The sequence below is a fragment of the Poecilia reticulata genome, linkage group LG9 (assembly GCF_000633615.1).
Source record: "Poecilia reticulata strain Guanapo linkage group LG9, Guppy_female_1.0+MT, whole genome shotgun sequence".
In the NCBI taxonomy this organism is placed as follows: domain Eukaryota; kingdom Metazoa; phylum Chordata; class Actinopteri; order Cyprinodontiformes; family Poeciliidae; genus Poecilia; species Poecilia reticulata.
Window position 1 is genome coordinate 6,705,634 of NC_024339.1, and position 18,000 is coordinate 6,723,633.

The 18,000-nt window shown below is 39.2% G+C and overlaps 2 protein-coding genes across 8 annotated transcripts in view; one reads left to right on the forward strand and one right to left on the reverse strand.

Annotated features, from left to right (window-relative positions):
* The window catches only part of galnt9 (polypeptide N-acetylgalactosaminyltransferase 9), a 1,026,805-nt gene that overhangs the window by 638,465 nt on the left and 370,340 nt on the right, over positions 1 to 18,000 (forward strand). The gene's annotated exons all lie outside the window — the stretch shown is intronic.
* Positions 1 to 18,000, reverse strand: part of fbrsl1 (fibrosin-like 1) — a 353,282-nt gene that overhangs the window by 242,197 nt on the left and 93,085 nt on the right. For all 7 annotated transcript variants that reach the window (XM_008417610.2, XM_008417609.2, XM_008417613.2 and 4 more), the window contains exon 2: positions 10,193 to 10,414. In XM_008417610.2, the coding sequence (XP_008415832.1) occupies positions 10,193 to 10,414 (222 nt within the window). The remainder of the gene's footprint in view (positions 1 to 10,192; positions 10,415 to 18,000) is intronic.

The window sequence follows — 18,000 nt, forward strand, 5'->3', positions numbered from 1 at the left end:
GTTCCCCAGAGAGCTCAGCAGGTCTTAAAGACTGTTCAGCTTCAAAGCAACACAGCACTTCCTGTGACACTTCAAATAAGTAGTAGATGCAGAAAGAAAAATCTTTATTAAAGCTAAAATGTGTGTACACCTCAACACACAGACGAAAGAAACAACACATACACTTAGCCTCACATTTAAATGGTAAAAATATTTAATTCCGCATAGACGTCTGTAAACATCAAATTTATTGAAATGATTTCTCAACAAATGTAAACTCAAGTGAAGTGCATTTTGTACTAAGCTTCTGAAGTAGATATAGCGCTGCCGGCTCCAGAGACCTAATGCAACACACATTCCTGATACGCTCACTAAACAGTACTGTAAGATAAACCCCAAAGATACAGTAAGTCATAAAGCACAGGATGTAATAAAGCATCGGTCCCCATTGTCTGCTCTAGTTAAACATCTACCAGGAGCAATATAGGTGTTGCTATAGCTACACACTCCCCAGCAGATGCAGAACTGGAGTATGATGTAGCCTCAGAAGTCCCACTTTAATAAATTACATGGAAAAAAAAAAAAGACCATCACAAGGACAACGTTTGCAAAGTTGAGGGGAAATAACGTCCTCCGAAATTTACAACAGCTAACCTCGACCTCTTTAGCTTAAAAGCCAGTGGCTGTTCTGAAATATAGAAATATAGCAACAGCATGCAAAATGAATCACGATCCCACACAAACCTCTTCTCCCATGCAGCACTTAGGAATTATGAAATACGACTGTTTCCAGGACTAATTGTCCCCAGAGTGGTTGCTCTGCGGTAACCCGGCTACATTTCAATGCCTGTGACTTGTTGAAAGTGATGGCATGTGTGTGTATAAACCTAATCCAGCCAGCCACCTTACATGGCCTGATATTAATCACTGGGCACTGTCCCAAGCAATATTCACCCGGCGAAGCGCAGCGGGTGAAGAGGTTGTCTGGGTTTGTTCAATCATGCTAGCTCTCCTTTCTTTCAGGGTCTGTTTCTTTGGTCTTATAGTCCAAGAAAGCAGCAGGTGAAGCTGAAGGCTTCAGTAAACAGGGGAGTGGCTAGATTTTTTTTTTTTCTTTCTCAGGGGAGCCATGCGGGGACACAAACTGTACAAGGGTGACACACTAAAATTGCAATTTCATCTAAATGGACTACAGTGTTAGATTATAATGGCCGGTGGGCCAAAACCGTCCATTGTTATTTCGTCAAACAAGATACATGGATCTGTTTAGCATGTGAAAACTATGCGGTAGAAAATTGTAGCCAGCATCATCCACGTCACCATGGTATAACAACTCTGTTAAAACAAAAACATGGAGATGTAATGATTATTAATGTAGTGCAATGCGCCACAGCAAGGGGCAAATAATGCAAAAAAAAAAAAAAACCTCAAAACCTCTCGCATTCTTTTTTCTTGTTGTTGGCTACGTTACACACAGACCCGTTGCCATAGCAAGTGTAAACAGCTCCACTAGTGTATCAGCGTTCAACAACATAAAAAAAACACGCAAACATTTCCCACAGAAAGAACATAACATTCAGCTCGCTACAGTTTTGTGCTTTCAGGCTTGATGTTTGTTTTGCGATTATTAATTAGTTATCGTCTGAACGCAGCAGTGGTTCGTTAGCCAATTTAAACAGCTGCTCTACTGATGATCTGTCACAGAGTTGGTGTGCGAGTTGCCTTTTTATCAACTGAACCAAAACACACTGAATTCCACAGCACATCTACTTGTTAAGGTTGTCAAAGTCAAGCTAGCATAACTGACCTACTTCCCTCTTTCTCGCTATTTTTTTTTTTGGAGTAAAGCTTTTTCCTGACCTGTGACATGTGATACCTTTTGATCTTGTTATCTAGTTGATGACAATCAGTATCAAAGCACTGCTTCCCTTGTCCTTTTACATGCCATGCATACATTTTAGATTTAAACTGACAACTTAACAGCTAAAATCGATGTAATCCCTGCTGGCGAGCAATCTTGTTGCAACATGTCTATGCAATTATTTCTAGCACCGTTATTTTGATGCTATTCAACTTACTTATCAACTTAAGTAACCTGATAAGTGAAATTTATTGAATCATCATAGACTACAAATTACACACAGGTTTAATTACCCCCTTTTCACGTTGATGAATTTATTTGTGCAGTAGTGAGAGGCTGCGTTTTCTTATTATTACTATTAAACATTCTATATAATCAACCTGCCTGTTTCACTATAAATGGAAATTAGCCACATAGCTATAATTTCATTTGCTTGCATGTAGATGTTATTAATATGTAATATCCCATTAAAAAAAAGAATTTGTTAATTATTAATGGCGGTTGTACAGCAACAAAGAGAACATTTCTGTTATCTACTGACATGGAGCGTGGCCAGGATGCTGTCCAGTAATAAATATCGAACAAATATTCAGAAAGGTTGCGGCCAAAGGAAGTAACAATTTTTTTGATTTGCCTGAAAATACTTCATTCATATCAAAGTTGGAACAGAAATCCTTTCAACCTCAAAGTTTTACTGGCTCTCCAAATTCAACCATCTGGGGGCCGGCTCAGACCGGTGCACTGTTAATGTCCGAACCCTCCCCCGAGACTGGAGAGGGCAGACGCGAAATTTGCCTCTGCCCTCTCACCGCCTCTATTTGTACACCAGTGGAACTGTTCTCTCGCCTTTCCCAGCCTTTCCCCCCTCGAATCCCGAGGAAAGTCAACACGGGCAGCTCCAGTGGAAACCCACTGGGACGAGTTTGGCTCCTCTAACTAAATCCACAGCGGTCAGGCTGTCTGCTGAGCAGAAATAGATTGCATTTAGGAAAGTTGAAATTGCACATAAAGAAAGGGGATATATACTCCCAGACACGTTTTTCGCACAAGGACGCCCTTCCAGTAAAGACTCATTGAATTTCATTTGCAAAAATAATAGAATTTGATTTCATTTTTCATACACAGAAAAGGATATCTTGATCTTGTTAATGTATAAAACTTGCTATTTTATAAAGCAAGAGAACATGTTTTTTTAAAGGAGATGTTTGAATTGTGTTTTTGAAGGAATTAGTAACCAAGTTTTTTTTTTCCACCAACAGTTCATCAGTTTCTGAAAATACTAAGGTCATTATTTTTTTTTACGTTGATATCTGACCTGCTGGTTCCAGTTTTGATTGATTTCATTCTTTTCAACAAGTTTTAGCAAGGAAAAGAGAAAAAGGTAAACGTTTTAACTCCTACCGAAAGCACTTATAAGACTATCCCCATTTATGGGTTAAATGATGGACCTGAAGCTGCTGCTGCTGAACTGCAGAGCTCCTAAGTGAACAAAGGAGCTTTACCATAGATCCTTCAGACTCTATAAACACCACATCTTCCAACAAACTCAACGAGCGTTTACATACATGCTGGTATTTCCACAGTTTTGCTCAGTTTAAAAAACATTTCTGCTAGTATCTGCACATCTCCATTGTTGCACAGTTTCAACTGTCACTTGTTGTAGCTAGTCTGTTGTTTTTTTGAATGCTCAAATGCACATTATGTTTTCTATTTTCAAATGAACCTACTCCAATTCCTTTGGATTGGAGTATTTTTAACAGTGTTTATGTTGACATGTTGCCCACATTCTACAGAATGTCATCCTTTATTCTGTATATTTGATATTCTAATCTTTGTGACTCTTGCTTCAGTTGCCTGTCACCTTGCTGCTGTTGCATCAGAATGTCAATGTGCGGAACAACAAAGGGAATTTCTGTTCTACTCTGAAGTATATCTCAACAACTTTGATCTAATTTTTGAAGAACACGTCGTTACTTTGAGTAATAGACCAAAAAAGGTGGAATTAATTCGTGTGATGCATTCAATGAACAAGGGAAATTTGGCGTGCCATGCAGTATTTAGGGCTGGGTGGTGATTAGTGCATCTCTTCATGCACTAATCACTATGAAGAGATGCACAAAAATGGAATCAGTTTTTCCGATTCCATTTTTGTGTTATGACTACGGGTTGAAAACTTAGTGAAAGAATAAACTTTTTCTCCCCCAGTTTGCTGCTGTGACTGAGGCATCCTTGAGCAACGCAACTGCAAAAGTTCAATAGAAATAGAAATCTATACAGACTGTGGATAAAAAGTTCCTTAAGCAAGGTTACGTTGGTAAAAAGATAAAAACATACAGCCTAATTCGATGTAAACAAATTGTTCAAAAGGGAAATGAAAGCATTTTATTATCTGATAATTAGATGCAAGCCAGATATGATTTCCTTGGAAACTCTTGTTTACAGCTGCCAGCTTAATCATTCTTTTTGCAGTTTTGAATTAAATTAATTTTCTTGGTATTTATTTTTCTTGCTCAGCGTTCACCTGACAGTTGATGTGGTAAAGAGAGATATCCACTTTGTGACCCAGCAAGCCTCTGCATGTTTCAAGTGCTGCTAAGCTATTTTATCTGTCAAGGTCTGTTAAAAGTCAAGGTCACCCACTCTAGTCTGTTGTGGTCGTCTGAGAACGTGCGTGCGCCCGTGCGCGCACGCAAGCACCCCGGGGCGTGCACCAGCGCATGCCCCTGCATGCAACGCGCCTGCAGACACCTCTGCTCATTATCCACTCATCTCATAATGCTTCTTGTTAAATTGCGGAGTTAACCTGACGAACACAAGAAAGACATTCTCTATCAAGTTTCCACTTACAAGCTTTCGAGCACATAATTACGTTTAAGGTGTTTTGTTGTGTTTTTTTTTTTTTTTGCATTTTCTCACTGATCTCTTTTAAGAGTCACAAGAGAAACATGTTCCTGCAAAGGAGACGGCAGTAAAGATTCAATAATAAAAAAAATATTTAGATTTTGTGAAATATATGGAAGATATTCCCACTGCAAAAGAGTAAACATGGGATGAGAAATCAGCTGGTGGTCAGAATGGGATGATTTTATGCTTCTTGATCGGATCTGTATGATAATTTTAGAAAAGTAACAGTCTTTACAGTTCAGCTCAGAATTATTCATACCCATGGCAGATTGAGGTTTCTTCTGACTGGGAGTGATATTCACGTTTTGAAGCCCAACATGAAGCCCGATCAGAATCTGAAAGCTAAAGACTAGGGTAATATTACATCTTACAGTAGTGCTCTTCATTGGAATTGTGCCAGTGAAGAGTCTTCCCATAATTATCTACATATGTATAAATATAATTTGACATAGTTTTTGTTGTTACCAAAATGTAGAAGTAAAACAGATCAATAATGTTTTCTAAAACTGACACCCCTTCCACACGGCTCTATTATCTTTTGATATGTCTGCAAACACTTTGAATGAAACTCACTTTTAATTTAAATCTGCCAGAGCAATGGATAACTGTACTAATATTCTCCTTGGAAATATAAGTAAATCATATTTGACTGCAGATATACGGAGCATAGATTTTGCTCCCACACCCCCTCACACACACATTGTTCAAAAGTAAATTATGCTCAGTCATGACAGTAAGCCTCTAAGCTTCTTTATTGTTAATATGAATGGATAAAATGACATAATATGTAATCTGTTTTTTTCTCCTCTCTCTCAAATATTACATACAACACGGCTGCCATTTACTGAGTGGATCTTGCAGAAATAGCTTTATAGATCAACCTTTGAAATGTGCAAAACAATAAAAAATGAGTGAGTTCTAATCTGATTTAAAAGAATAATATGCTGCATTTCTTTAGATTCTTAGCTAAAGACAGATGTTTTGATTTCAAATTTTATGATAAAACTATTTTATGTTAAGACAATTTTTCAGATTAAATCATAGATTATATAAATGTATGTTACGAATGGGAAAATACCTAAAAAAAAATTTTTTTTATTCTGAAATGAATAAAAAGCATATCTGCAGTTTTATAACTGCAGATCAGAAATCGGACACTACATCTCTTATCGGTCCATCTCTAGTAAAAATATATTTGACGTGAAAGTTGCTCAACACAGCGTTGCAGGTCGGTGGTGTTTGTGTGCTCGGCGGCTCTCGGGTTAGCCCTGAACCATGCTCTGCTGCACAGTCAATGCCCCGGCTTATCTTATCAGTCTCCAGTTGGCTTACCCCTTATAAACACACCTAGATATGAGACTCGGGGAAGTAATCTTGAGGCGGCTGCAGCAGGAAAAGGGCACACGGAATGGTGGCTCTGTGATAGCAGGCCGGCCTGAAAGTGAGAGGATGAAGAGCTCGAGGCAAGCATCAGGTCCAAGCTAATAACCATGTCCACAGGTGCTTTCTTATGCGCAAAAACACAGCAACTGTGCTGAAGGACGGACAAGTCAGCACTATGTTTTATTCATGATCCCCATTTAGAGCATGCTGAAGGTCAAATACAAGCTGCTGGATATGATGTAACTTGATTCTCCTACAGATCACAATGAAAACAGGACTCGTGGATTCGCTTCTGGACACATAGACACGAGATGAAAGTTAGTTCCTTCATTCATGTTATAGCTTCTTCATTCCTTTTTTTTGTCCCTCTATTCTGTTTTTAGTGGTCTTATTGGTTTTACTTTCTTTTTCACTTCCTTTCTTCCTCAGTTCATTGCTTCCTTGTGTAACCACTTCCTTTTTACTTTAGTTGCTCCCCTCCTTCTTTAGTTCATTCCTTTCTTAGTTTAGTTCTTACATTGTTAGTTCTTTATTTTAAACAGCTCCTTTCTTGTTACATGCAAGCTTCCTAATTTCCTTCTTCCTGCTTCCTTCCTTCTTAATTTTTTTCCTTGGTTCCTTCTTTTGGTCTTGGTTTCTTCCTTCTTTCATAAATCATTCCTTCATTCTTTCCAACCCTTCCTTAGATACAAGCAAAGCCCTTTCTGCCTTATTTTGCATCATCCCTTCATCGGTTCCTTCTTAGTTTCTTTCTTGATTCCTTCTTGCTTCCTTCCTTGGTTCCTTCTTAGTTTCCTTATTTGATTCTTCTTTCTTAGACGCATACAAGCCTAGCCCTGTTCAGGGCCTTGGGGGACTACACTTAGTCATCAGCAGTGGGACAGAAAGAATGAGCATTTCAGTGTTTGGTTAATCCAACAAAACAAGTTTTTGAACTGCGGTACAGAACCAACGCACTGGGAGAAAACCCACACAGCATGGAGAAAACCTGACACAGAAATACTCCAGCTGAGATTTGGATTAGCAGATGAATAATTCATGCTAGATTTGATTCATTAGGTATGCAACATGATTACTCATGAGAGGCACTTTTTCCTGCAGTGGCATTTTGTTGCTTTCTACTTCACATGAGCATTGCATAGCTGCTGGTACTCCTCAACAATCACAGTCTATGCAGAAATGTGGTTGCGAGACTAACATCAACAGTTACCCTGAGTTAGCCGACATATTGTAAACAAAGTACAGCGAAGCAGCTTGTTCCCAGGCTGCGAGTCAGAACTACAAGCTGGTGTAGAAGGGACAGCTTGGATGTTTTTAAGTGAAGTTACCATCAGTAATACTCACTCCTCTTACCTGCAGTAGATAATTGTAATATTGGTACTCAGAGGAAATCTTGGTGTCAGCTATTTCTGAGGTAAGTTTGAACAAAATAATTGTGATAGAGATACTAAAGCACCAACAGCTATATAGACGAGTTGTTCAAGTACACTAGCTGTGTTTCATTCTGTCTGTCATGGGACTTTTGAGCAAAGTTTTAAAATGTTGCACAAAAGAAAATGTGTATTATTAGGTGTTTTTGTCATTTAGACTGTACATCCACATGGATTTGGAGTCTTGAAACTGGGTTTTAAAGTGGATAAATTTAAGGTGCCAATTTCATGTTTCAATTGTACATGCAAGCTGCATTTTATTTTTTTTTTTACGGTGATGTCATAGCTCCATCTCCCTCTCAATACATTATATGAGCCTAAGTCACAAAAATAAACAGGGCGTCTTTCTGCGTCTTTTCTTTCATTCTCTGTAGGTGTTACAGTGCCACCTGTTGGACCAGCATACCTACTACATCATTTTTCTGCAGTCCTGCATCTTGTGCGGATGGATGTTTGTTCTTAATCGTTTTCGAAAGTGTACAATTAGACCAGAGGACACTTACTTATACTTATCTACCTACCCTGAATAGGAGTATCCAGTTTATTTACTTTGGATCAACATTATTAGCTTTTTCTTATTTTACTCTTTGTCATTTTGTTTGCATTTCCTTTTCATTATTTTTTAAATTGACGAATTCAAAATTTGCTGTTTTTTGATCAACCTTTTCCAATGCAATACTTCAGAATTTGCATAAAAAAACAGCAAACAGAAAATTCAGAATGGCAGAAGTTGCAGTGGGCCGTGGTTTTACAGTAGTTTCATTACCTGCAGAGGAATGTAGATGTGATTGAGTAGCTGAAGCTTCGTTGCATGCTGGATGAGAGCAGCAAGTTAAACGCATACTTTCTCAGCAAACCAAGTATCGCAGCCAAAACACGTTTTCAGCCATGTTAACTTCCTCAGGAAATCTTATCTGAGAGAGATATTTTCGTCTGTGGTGGAGGCCTCCAGGCTACATTGCCTCATTATTTGCTTTGGCTTCCTGACTATGTTTCCCCTCTTATCCTCAACAGCCCTATAGTGGATGTTGGCTTCGGACAAGAGCATAAAAACATCCGCCATTTAAACTAACTGTTAACACATAAATGAGCTATCTCAGTGGGACAGACTCAGACTTGGTGGGCTCAGCAGTGTGCTTAAAGCTTAGGATATTGGCAGTCCTCTATCGGCACAAGCAGAAAGCCACTTATGCAGGGAGGGAAAATAGGGATGGGATTGGAGTGGAAACCCACCTGAAGGCAGCAAACTATCAGTTTGTTCATGAAAGACACACAGTTCTGGAAGCCAATGGCTCAGCGGTAAACAAACATTTTACAGGGATCTTCTTAATGACTGAACAAAACTGCTGTGTGCCTGATTTCCCCACATCAACGCGACTGTCCAGTCAATCTCATCTGTTTCCTTCTTTTGTTTAATTAAGTTAAATGAGCAGAGGAATACACTCCCAAAACACCCATTTTATCAGGAGACATTTACAGGGCCTGTCAAAAATGTTCGTACCCTTTGAACTTCAGAGGAAGTTCATTGTTGAAAGAAAGTCAGCAACAAGTGTGGTGGACCTCCGGTGTTTGCAGGGGGATGGGTACCACAGCTGCCCACGAATAGCTACAATCCACAAGTATTAGAGGCCAGAGTTAAAAACAAACATAAGTGCTTATTTTTCAGAAATCAAACACCAAATATACCTTAATATAAATGAATGTGAACAGTGGAAACCGTCTCTGCACTCTTCCTTGTCGTTGCTCTTGAAGATACAGCCAATCAGTGCCAAAGGAAATGACTGGTCTGCAGGGATTGGCTGTTTAGCAAACACCAGCCAATAGAGTGTCAGTTAGCATTGCACTGAGGTAATTCAGTTTCCCAAGCTGGATTTTTTCATATGTTCTACAAAAGATCAGCAAATAGGCAAATTTTGCGTGAATAATTTGGAGTTAAACTCCACAGTACATATCTGTGAGTAGTTGAATCTGCAAATACTGAACCGCAGTATTTGGGGTGCACTTTATTTAAGGTTTGCTACAAGCCATGTAGGGAACATAACAAACATATGGACTAAGGTGTTGTGGACTAACATCCTGAACAAAGCAACCCCACTGTGAAACATGGCAGTGGACACATCATGCTGTGGGGGATGCTTTCCATTAGGAAACTGATCAAAGTTGATAGAGATAAATATAACATATATGGCTATATTAGTTGACAGCCTGTTAAAAACTGCCAGTAACTGAACACAAGTGTGAAAGTTCGCCTGAAAGTAAATGGAACTTTAAATTGCAAAGAAAGGTGGTTTATTCAACATACTGACCTTATTGACCACTCCAGAAAATGTAAACACATCACCCATCAAAAAAAAAAAAAAAAAAAATAGACTGCAGATTGCAAACCAGAATGCGATATAACATGCTTGCAACAACTACTGACGAAACATCCTACTAAAAAGTCACATAAGACAGTAAAAAGTGAAAGGTCAGTAAATGTACTCATAAATCTTAAAGGGCTAAAAAAAAAAAAAAAAAAGCAACACTCTCTCCCCGTCAGACATCTCCTCTACCTACAGCCAACACTTTAGACCTTACCTGGCCTCTGTTCAAGTGGGCCAAACTGGAACCATACAACCCAGAAGTAGACGCTTACCGTTTTGTTCTTCTTGGAGTACGTCTTCTTCAGCAGCCTCTCGTTCATCCTCTCCTGCTCCCGCTGGGCGTGGTGCAGGAAGCCGTTCTCCAGAGGGTCCACCACCGGCTGGACGTTCTCCTCCTCCTCCTCCTTGTCCTCGTCTTCCTGCTTTTGCCGCTTTGTCATCTTCTTCTCCTTCCACCACTCCTTTGTCTCCTTCTTCATGACACCGGTCTTCTTCTACGGACAAAGAAGATATCACGGTCAGACTTCTGCAGATGCTCCTGCTACATGTGCTCATGCATCCAGAGATTAAAACTATATAAACGGCATGTGTAGGGTATAAAAAAAATTAGCCTCACATATGTTTGTTACAGGATTTTATACAAGACGATGTTCACGAACGTTGATGTTCACAGATGTTCTCCGTTCAATCTGACTGAGATTGAGTAATTTTATAACAAAGAAAAGGCAGAAAGATTCTGTCTTTAAATGTGTTAAGCTGATAGAGACATATCCCAAAACACCAGAAGCTAAGTTTAGAGAAACAAATCTACTCCAATTGCCCAAATAGACTAATAATAAGCCGACTACTGAAGGTAGTTGATTGCATTGATTGTTACTCAAGGGTGCAAAAAATTCAAAACAAACGCACACAAAAAAATATCACAAAACTGTACAGTGAGGTTTGTGGACGAAACTTGACAAAATTTCAACACTGCAAAACCACAAAATGTTACCACATATTTTTTGTCTAGTTTTTAGTGCAAATGTCTTAAAAACTACAAATAAGAAAAGATTAGCTTACTAGTATTTTTTTTCAGCAAGATATAGGAGCTTGTTTTAATGCTAATGCTGATGAAATATTACTAGTTCCACAAGCAGATTATTTCACTTTTACCAAGACATTTTTCCTGTGTTATAAATGAAACAATCTGCCAGTAGAACTAGAACTTTCTATCAAAATTAAGGAATTACTGACTTAAAACAAGGTGATATATCCAGCTTTGCCTCCTTCCAAGTGCACTTGGATATCTGCACTAGAAACTAGAGCAAAATATGTAGCATAGATTTCAAAGGGAAGAAATAATTCACAAAGCGCAATCACAATCCTGCGTTCACATCAAGTGACAGATCAATGCAAAACTCGTGTCAGATTTACAGTCTCGAACATTTCACGGATTTTCCTAAAAACCTTGAAATGATGTGGCGCTGACGGCTCCGTGAAAAGCAGCGGCTTGCGCTGCCTTCCAACGAGAACAAAAGCGGCCACATGTAGACGGATAGCCAGACTGGCAGGAGATAAATGCGTTAAAAGAAAGGACGGTGGGTGTGCCGCAGCTGGCAAACAGTCAAGTGCACGGCCCCTTTCACTTCTGGCTTACAGAAAGCAAGCAAACACTAGAGAGCAGCGTGGCGATGCTAAACCTCCTCTTTTAAAGTCATCTTTAATCCTGTCAGCAGCAGAACAATGCTGTACTGGAGAACATAATCACTTCATGGCTCAGATATAATGAGCTTATGATATGAAGTGCTGCTTTATGGCACATTGTAGAAAATATAGTTGCTTCTCAGTTCAACTATGACCAAGCAATTCCCCTCTTTAACTAATCGGCCCTTTTATAATTCGGCTACAGCCCGGGTTGAACCAGTGTTTGCTTGTAGGAATTCAAATACAATTTAGCACAGCGTGATAGCCCACTCTGGGTGGTTGTTGTTTTTTTTTTACCTCCTCCCCCAATAAATCCACTGAGAATGCTAAAAACAGGCAGAAAAAATATTTTCACTTCAAAGTGCTGTTTTAGTTACTGTAAGGGCTCAAGCTTGTTGTCTTTCCTCGAACCTGACGTTGCTGTGGAGGACATAAATCAAATTATGGTGGATGCATCATTTCCTGTGAGACGGCAACAAGCCTGGTGGAGATTTCAGCTGCCGTCATCACAATTAGCACAGTTTGACGTTGAAGCACAGCAAAGACCTGCAGCCAAGTCAGAATTATTAGTTTGTTTTTATGCTGAGATTGGAAATGTTGGACTCATTTGAAGTAGAGAAAGTAGAAACATCTCTGATAAAATACTCGTTTTACGCAATATCAAAAGGACAACTCTAAGTATTTTTCTTTCACTTCCCAAGTGACATTTATGCAGTGGAGTTCAACTGAGAAGTGAATGCATCTGAAAATAAAACATTTTTAACAGAACAAACAAGGGTACAATAACTTGCTTAGTGAAGTATGCATACCCTTGGACTAAACTTTGTTAAGGCACATTCCATTTTAGCACTTGGTGTTCTTTTTTAGGAGTCTATCAACATGCCACATCTCGACTTGGCAACAGTTTTCTTCTCTACTTTTGCACATGTTCTCCAAATATAACTAAATTACGAGAGCTTCTCTTTTCCACAGCCCGGTCCAGATGACCCCCACAGATTTTCCAAGTCTTTGGATCTGGACTCGTCTTAGATCATTTTAAGACTTTATTTTTCTTCAGGTTAAGTCATTACACATAGAGAGAGGGAGAAATTTTTTTTTGTTATTTAGTGTTTGAACCTACTGTGATGATTAGAAATGACATCTTTTTTAATTTAAACATATTTGGTAACCTTCCTGCAACTCATTTCTTTCAACAATGAATTGCTTCAGTGAAAAGACTCAAGTGGGTAACTGTGAGGGAAAGTCTACTGGGACGTGTTGGCTTAATTATAATTCTGAAGGAGGGTAGATACCAGTTCAGTGGTTTAGACACGACCAGTCGGGTCAGACTGGAAAGAACTTCACCAGATAAATGGTTGGTTTATCTGTCTCTGCCTTCAAACACCAGCAGACGCATAAAGATGACTGCCTCAGTGCATGTTGTTCTGAACAGACTCAAAACAATACTGATAATGAATGTGTATCTATTGAGAACACCCACTAATCAAGGGATACTATGGATTATGCTATGCATCAGCGGTGCATCTATAAAGAGCAGAAAATAACTGTGGAACTAACACACCATTTTTAGCCTGTTTGACGTCATTCTAACTAGGGATCCACTGATCCACTTTCTTCTTTTCCGATACGATACAGATATCAGAGGTTTGGTATTGACCGATACCAATGCGATACAGAAAAACAGAGCTGAAGGTTTCTTTTTTAAAACAGACATTTTCTAACTGAAGTGTTTTGTCAGCAGTTTTTTTAAGCCAGACCGAAACTGTTTTTCCCCTCTGCTCTCTGGCACAAACAAGTAACCACAGACTTTTTCTTGTGATTTAAGTCTTAAAATGCACGTGAAAGGAACTGTTTAAGCTTTATGACAGAAATATTGGGAGAATTTAATTCAGTTCAGGTTGATTGTCTACTTCAGCTCACACCAGAGTGCAGCGTGTTTTAAAACAGCCAGACCTTACATCCCAACGCTCTCAGTAGGCACCACAGCTGCCTGCAGCTGGACACAGCTAACTGATGTATCAGCATCCAGCTAAAACCACAAAAACTCAGACCAAATGAAGCAAAATGATCTGTTCCAAGGTTGGAAAGTCAGCAGATGGTGTGACACCTTCCATCCCAACAGGTGTCCATGTGTCAGCAACTGGTCACACACACACACACCCCCACACGCACGCACACACAGATTTAGGATTTCCTTCTCTGTGTTTAATTTTTGGGAGTTAAAAATTCATTCAAACATTCTGGAGGCTGGGTGCGACACTTGAGGCATTTTTTTGCTGTGCAAGGGAAACACTTGATTACTCACATGCTGTGCTAATTAAAGCGGCGCCGAATAAAAGATTAAAACCACAAAGGCTTTTGTATTTGGGGGAGGGAGTAATTATTGTATCAGTCTTGTCATTTTACTCTTGCGAAATACATTTTTAAACACTGACAAACGGTTTGTAAGCAAAGCCCCGCTCACAGTTTGACACCACTTTGACAGCACGGTTAAACATTATCTTGCCGACATCCCAGCAGCACAAAGCAGCTCTTCTCACCTCATCTAGAAACACAATCATTTCTCACGAGGGACCAGATGGTATTAACAGGCAACTTGTCATGCCATTCATCACCTGGAGGGCCATATTTACAGAGCTGTTACGCCAGTGCATGTAACAGAACCAGGATTTTTACTCCATTAAGTCAGAGCTAAATATCAACTGTGACTGTCTGTCAGCCATGATGGAGGGCAGGCTTCCTTCTCCGCGGTTATTAATAGAAACGTGGACTTTGTGCACCAAATCCCTGTGGTTATTATGTCTTTCAATAAGCTGTAAAAGTAGACAGCTTGACACGAGTATGTAATTTTGCTAAAACTTCTATAAGGAGTTAATTAGCACACCCAGGCTGGTGCCTTTGTCATTTAACACGTTATCTTTATTCAAAGAGAACTAATTATTTGTCCTTAAAGATGCATAGAAAAATTGTCCAGTAATCAAAATTGGGCAATTATCAGCTTGAAAAGTTCCACCTGTCCTATTCAACAGTGGTCCTGCCATTTATAAATGCTAGGAAATCACACCAATAGCAACACTTTGCAGATCAAAAGCTGTTACTACCAGCAAAAGACTGAAAAACAGTTACTTTTAGTGTTAGTAAGCAGAAGCAAAGATATGAAGAAGCTATTTTAAGCAGTATTTTCTAGAGCAGGGGTTCCCAAACTCTTCCATGCTATGCTTCTCAAAACAATGTTAGCTTCTGAGGAGGAACCCCCTTCACAAGACGATGCTACAAAATATGTAAAGAAACATCAAATTTTAGGACTTTTACTCTCTTTTCAATAATTTTTATGTTTGCTTAGCTGGTAGCACACCGTTCAAGAGCACGTAGAGGCAATTCTGAAGTTGTCAAGCTGTGACAAAGTGAGAGAGAGCAAGACTTTCAACAGGTAAAACGAAGGCTACAGCAAAGATGCAGTTTCAATCGTTTAAAGTTACAACCACTGTCATAAAACCTCCCATATTTGGAAATTATGGCAGCATTTTGGTTAACTTAAGGACTCTTAAGGAGTCCTTAAGTTAACTCCTTAAGAGTTAACTTAAGGACTACGAGAGATCAATATCAGGTAAATATGTAATTGCAATACTATTACTGGACATTGGGATGGCAATATCAAATATGATTGACTCACATTTCCTGACCCTTCTTCTTCTTTTCCTACATCACAATGTCCGAGTACTGCTTATGAGCTCAGCCTATGAAAATGTACATCAATCATTTTGGATGCTAAATGTAATCAAAAATACTGGCATGAACAATTAGCTTGTATAACACTTGCATATAGCACCGTACCAAATATTGCATACAAACACACTTTTGTAGCTGTTAACTTGCACACACCAATACTGTGATGGCAATTCAGTAAATAGTGCAGCTCTAGTACAGATGCACCTTTTCAGGAAAACATCTTTAATATACAGCTCTGGAAAAAGGTAAGAGACCACTGCAAAATGATCTGTTTGTCTGATTTTACTCTTAATAGGTAAACTTTTGAGTAAAATGAACATTGTTGTGTTAGTCTATAAACTACTGACAGCATCTCTCTGAAATCCCAAGCAAAAATTTAGTGTTTATTTGCAAAAGATGAGAAATGGTCAAAATAACGAAAAAGACGAATGCTTTCAAACCTCAAATGATGCAAAGACAACAATTTCATATTCGTTTAGAAACAACAATGTTACTGTTTTAACTCAGGAAGAGATCGGAAATCAATAATTGTTAGAATACTTGTGAGGTTTTCAACGAGGTTCGGTGCAGTGGTCTCTTAATTCTTTCCAGAGCTGTGTGTAGAGTTAGATTTTATCTGCTGTTGCTCTGCGTGATACGACTTCATTAATGCCATCTCTCTGCCCACTTCAAAGAACACCTGTGTGTGTTAGTATAGTTATTTTACTGAAACCCAGCAGGCAAATAAAAAGGCTGACCTTTCTCACTCTGATCCTGTGTGGCAGACGGAAACCAAGCAGTGATGTGGAGGCAGATTAAGATGTGGTGAGGCAGAGGAAACGTATGACAGAGAGGAGGCAGAGAGGAGAGAATAAAGAGGACGGACAGAGAGAGTGCAGAGCAAAAGATGGGCGAGTGAAGAAACGGTGAGAAGGTGGTGGTGAAGGGGATGAGAGGGTGGGGGGGGGGATGTCCTCAGCTGGGAACAGGAGAGATCACTCAACCGCTTTGACCTGATCATGTTACCCTGGCAACAGAACTGGTACAAGCTGCATGGGGAGAGACGTGCGAGTGTGTATGTGGCAGCGACTGCTTCAAGTCCGGCACCCGGGTTTCTGCGCCGGTAACAATTAAGCAAGGGGATGTTTGATTTATCCTGTGGTCTTGGGACCAATTATGGAAACAGATTTACTTCCCAAAGGAGAGTTCATGCATTCTGAACAGAGGAATGTCAGCGCTCCTGACGCCGCCTGCAAAAAGGCCAAGGGGCCAGATTGAGACATGCATAAACCAGAGGGTGAAGGAGTTCCTCACAGGCACAGCCTGGAGTGAAGGAAACGTAGACGTTTTGAGCAAAGAGAGCTGCAGATAAAGACATGCGGGGCCGTCTAATGCTCGCAAACCAGCTTTCTCCCCTGCACTCTCCTCTTTCTGAGGCCAGTAATTATTTAAGAGACACAAAGAGCTCTGCAGGATACACCTCCCTTGACAATAAGCAGTGCCACAAAGAGTTTACAGTGTAATCTTCAAAAGTGCCCTCTGTCGCACCAGAGCGGAAAACTAAACTGGCAATTAGGATATTTCTGAACAGCTTTCCATTCTTCATTTAAAAGCTAAATCAAATAGATAATATGCTAAAAAAAATAAAATCAAGTAAAGAAGTATAACCAGACATTGTTTATGAATGTAACAATACATATTTAACCAAATAACCCATACATTTCAGTTCTAGATGTTAGCACAGCTGCCGTCTTGGAGTCCTAATCCTTTGACTACCAACTTGTGGGAAAAAACTTTTGAAGTTTACAGTCGGAGCTAAAACACAGGGATTCCTCTGAGATCTACTTTGATGGGAGTTTCCATGTTTTTTCAGGCTTTTAAAAGGGTGGGGTGCAGAATTTCTAATGTCCACAACAACCTTTCTATTCCTTCACCATCTACAACTTTCCTTCTGTCTGCTTTAACTTTAACAAAGATTTGTATTGTATATAGGACAGAAAAGGTTAATAAATTATGAATTAAAGATTTGCTGGAATGTGTTTCTTTTGCTGATAATTGAAATTCTTTCAAACGCAGTAATATTTGTGGAAATGAAACTATAAAAGGCTTAATAAAACACAAAGATTGAAATGACCTTCCTCTAAGTACTTTTTAGTGAACTAAACCACTAGTTGTAATTCAATGTAAGAGAAATGAATGTTCTTTCATTAAATAACACTGTTTGTAAAGGTTAGTCACTTCAATCATGCACCGTTTTTCTGGTAAACACATGGACATTTAACAATTACTTTTTTCATCTATTCATTCAGCACTGAAACAGACTGCTGAGAGAAGTTGTGAATTATTTCTACCGATGTGGCGCAATGTTAACTGTAAAAAATACACTGGTGTATGAAGACAAAACTGAAAAATGGTTCACATTGGCTAATATCCAATTTCAGAGTAAGAAAATAAATCATTATCTGTGCTGGTTTAACATTGAAAAAAGTAAAACGGTGGAAGCAGGGTTAGTCTGTTTCATACTGAATAAACCTGAAATCATTTAAAAGAGAGCTCAGCATGAGAACTGAATGTCCTTGATAAAATGCACATGAAGACCTGGACATGCCAACCTCAGCTGCAATCTGGAGCTTCCTTATCAGTTTATTTTGACCCCAGATTACCTGAGATAAACACTGCCTAACAG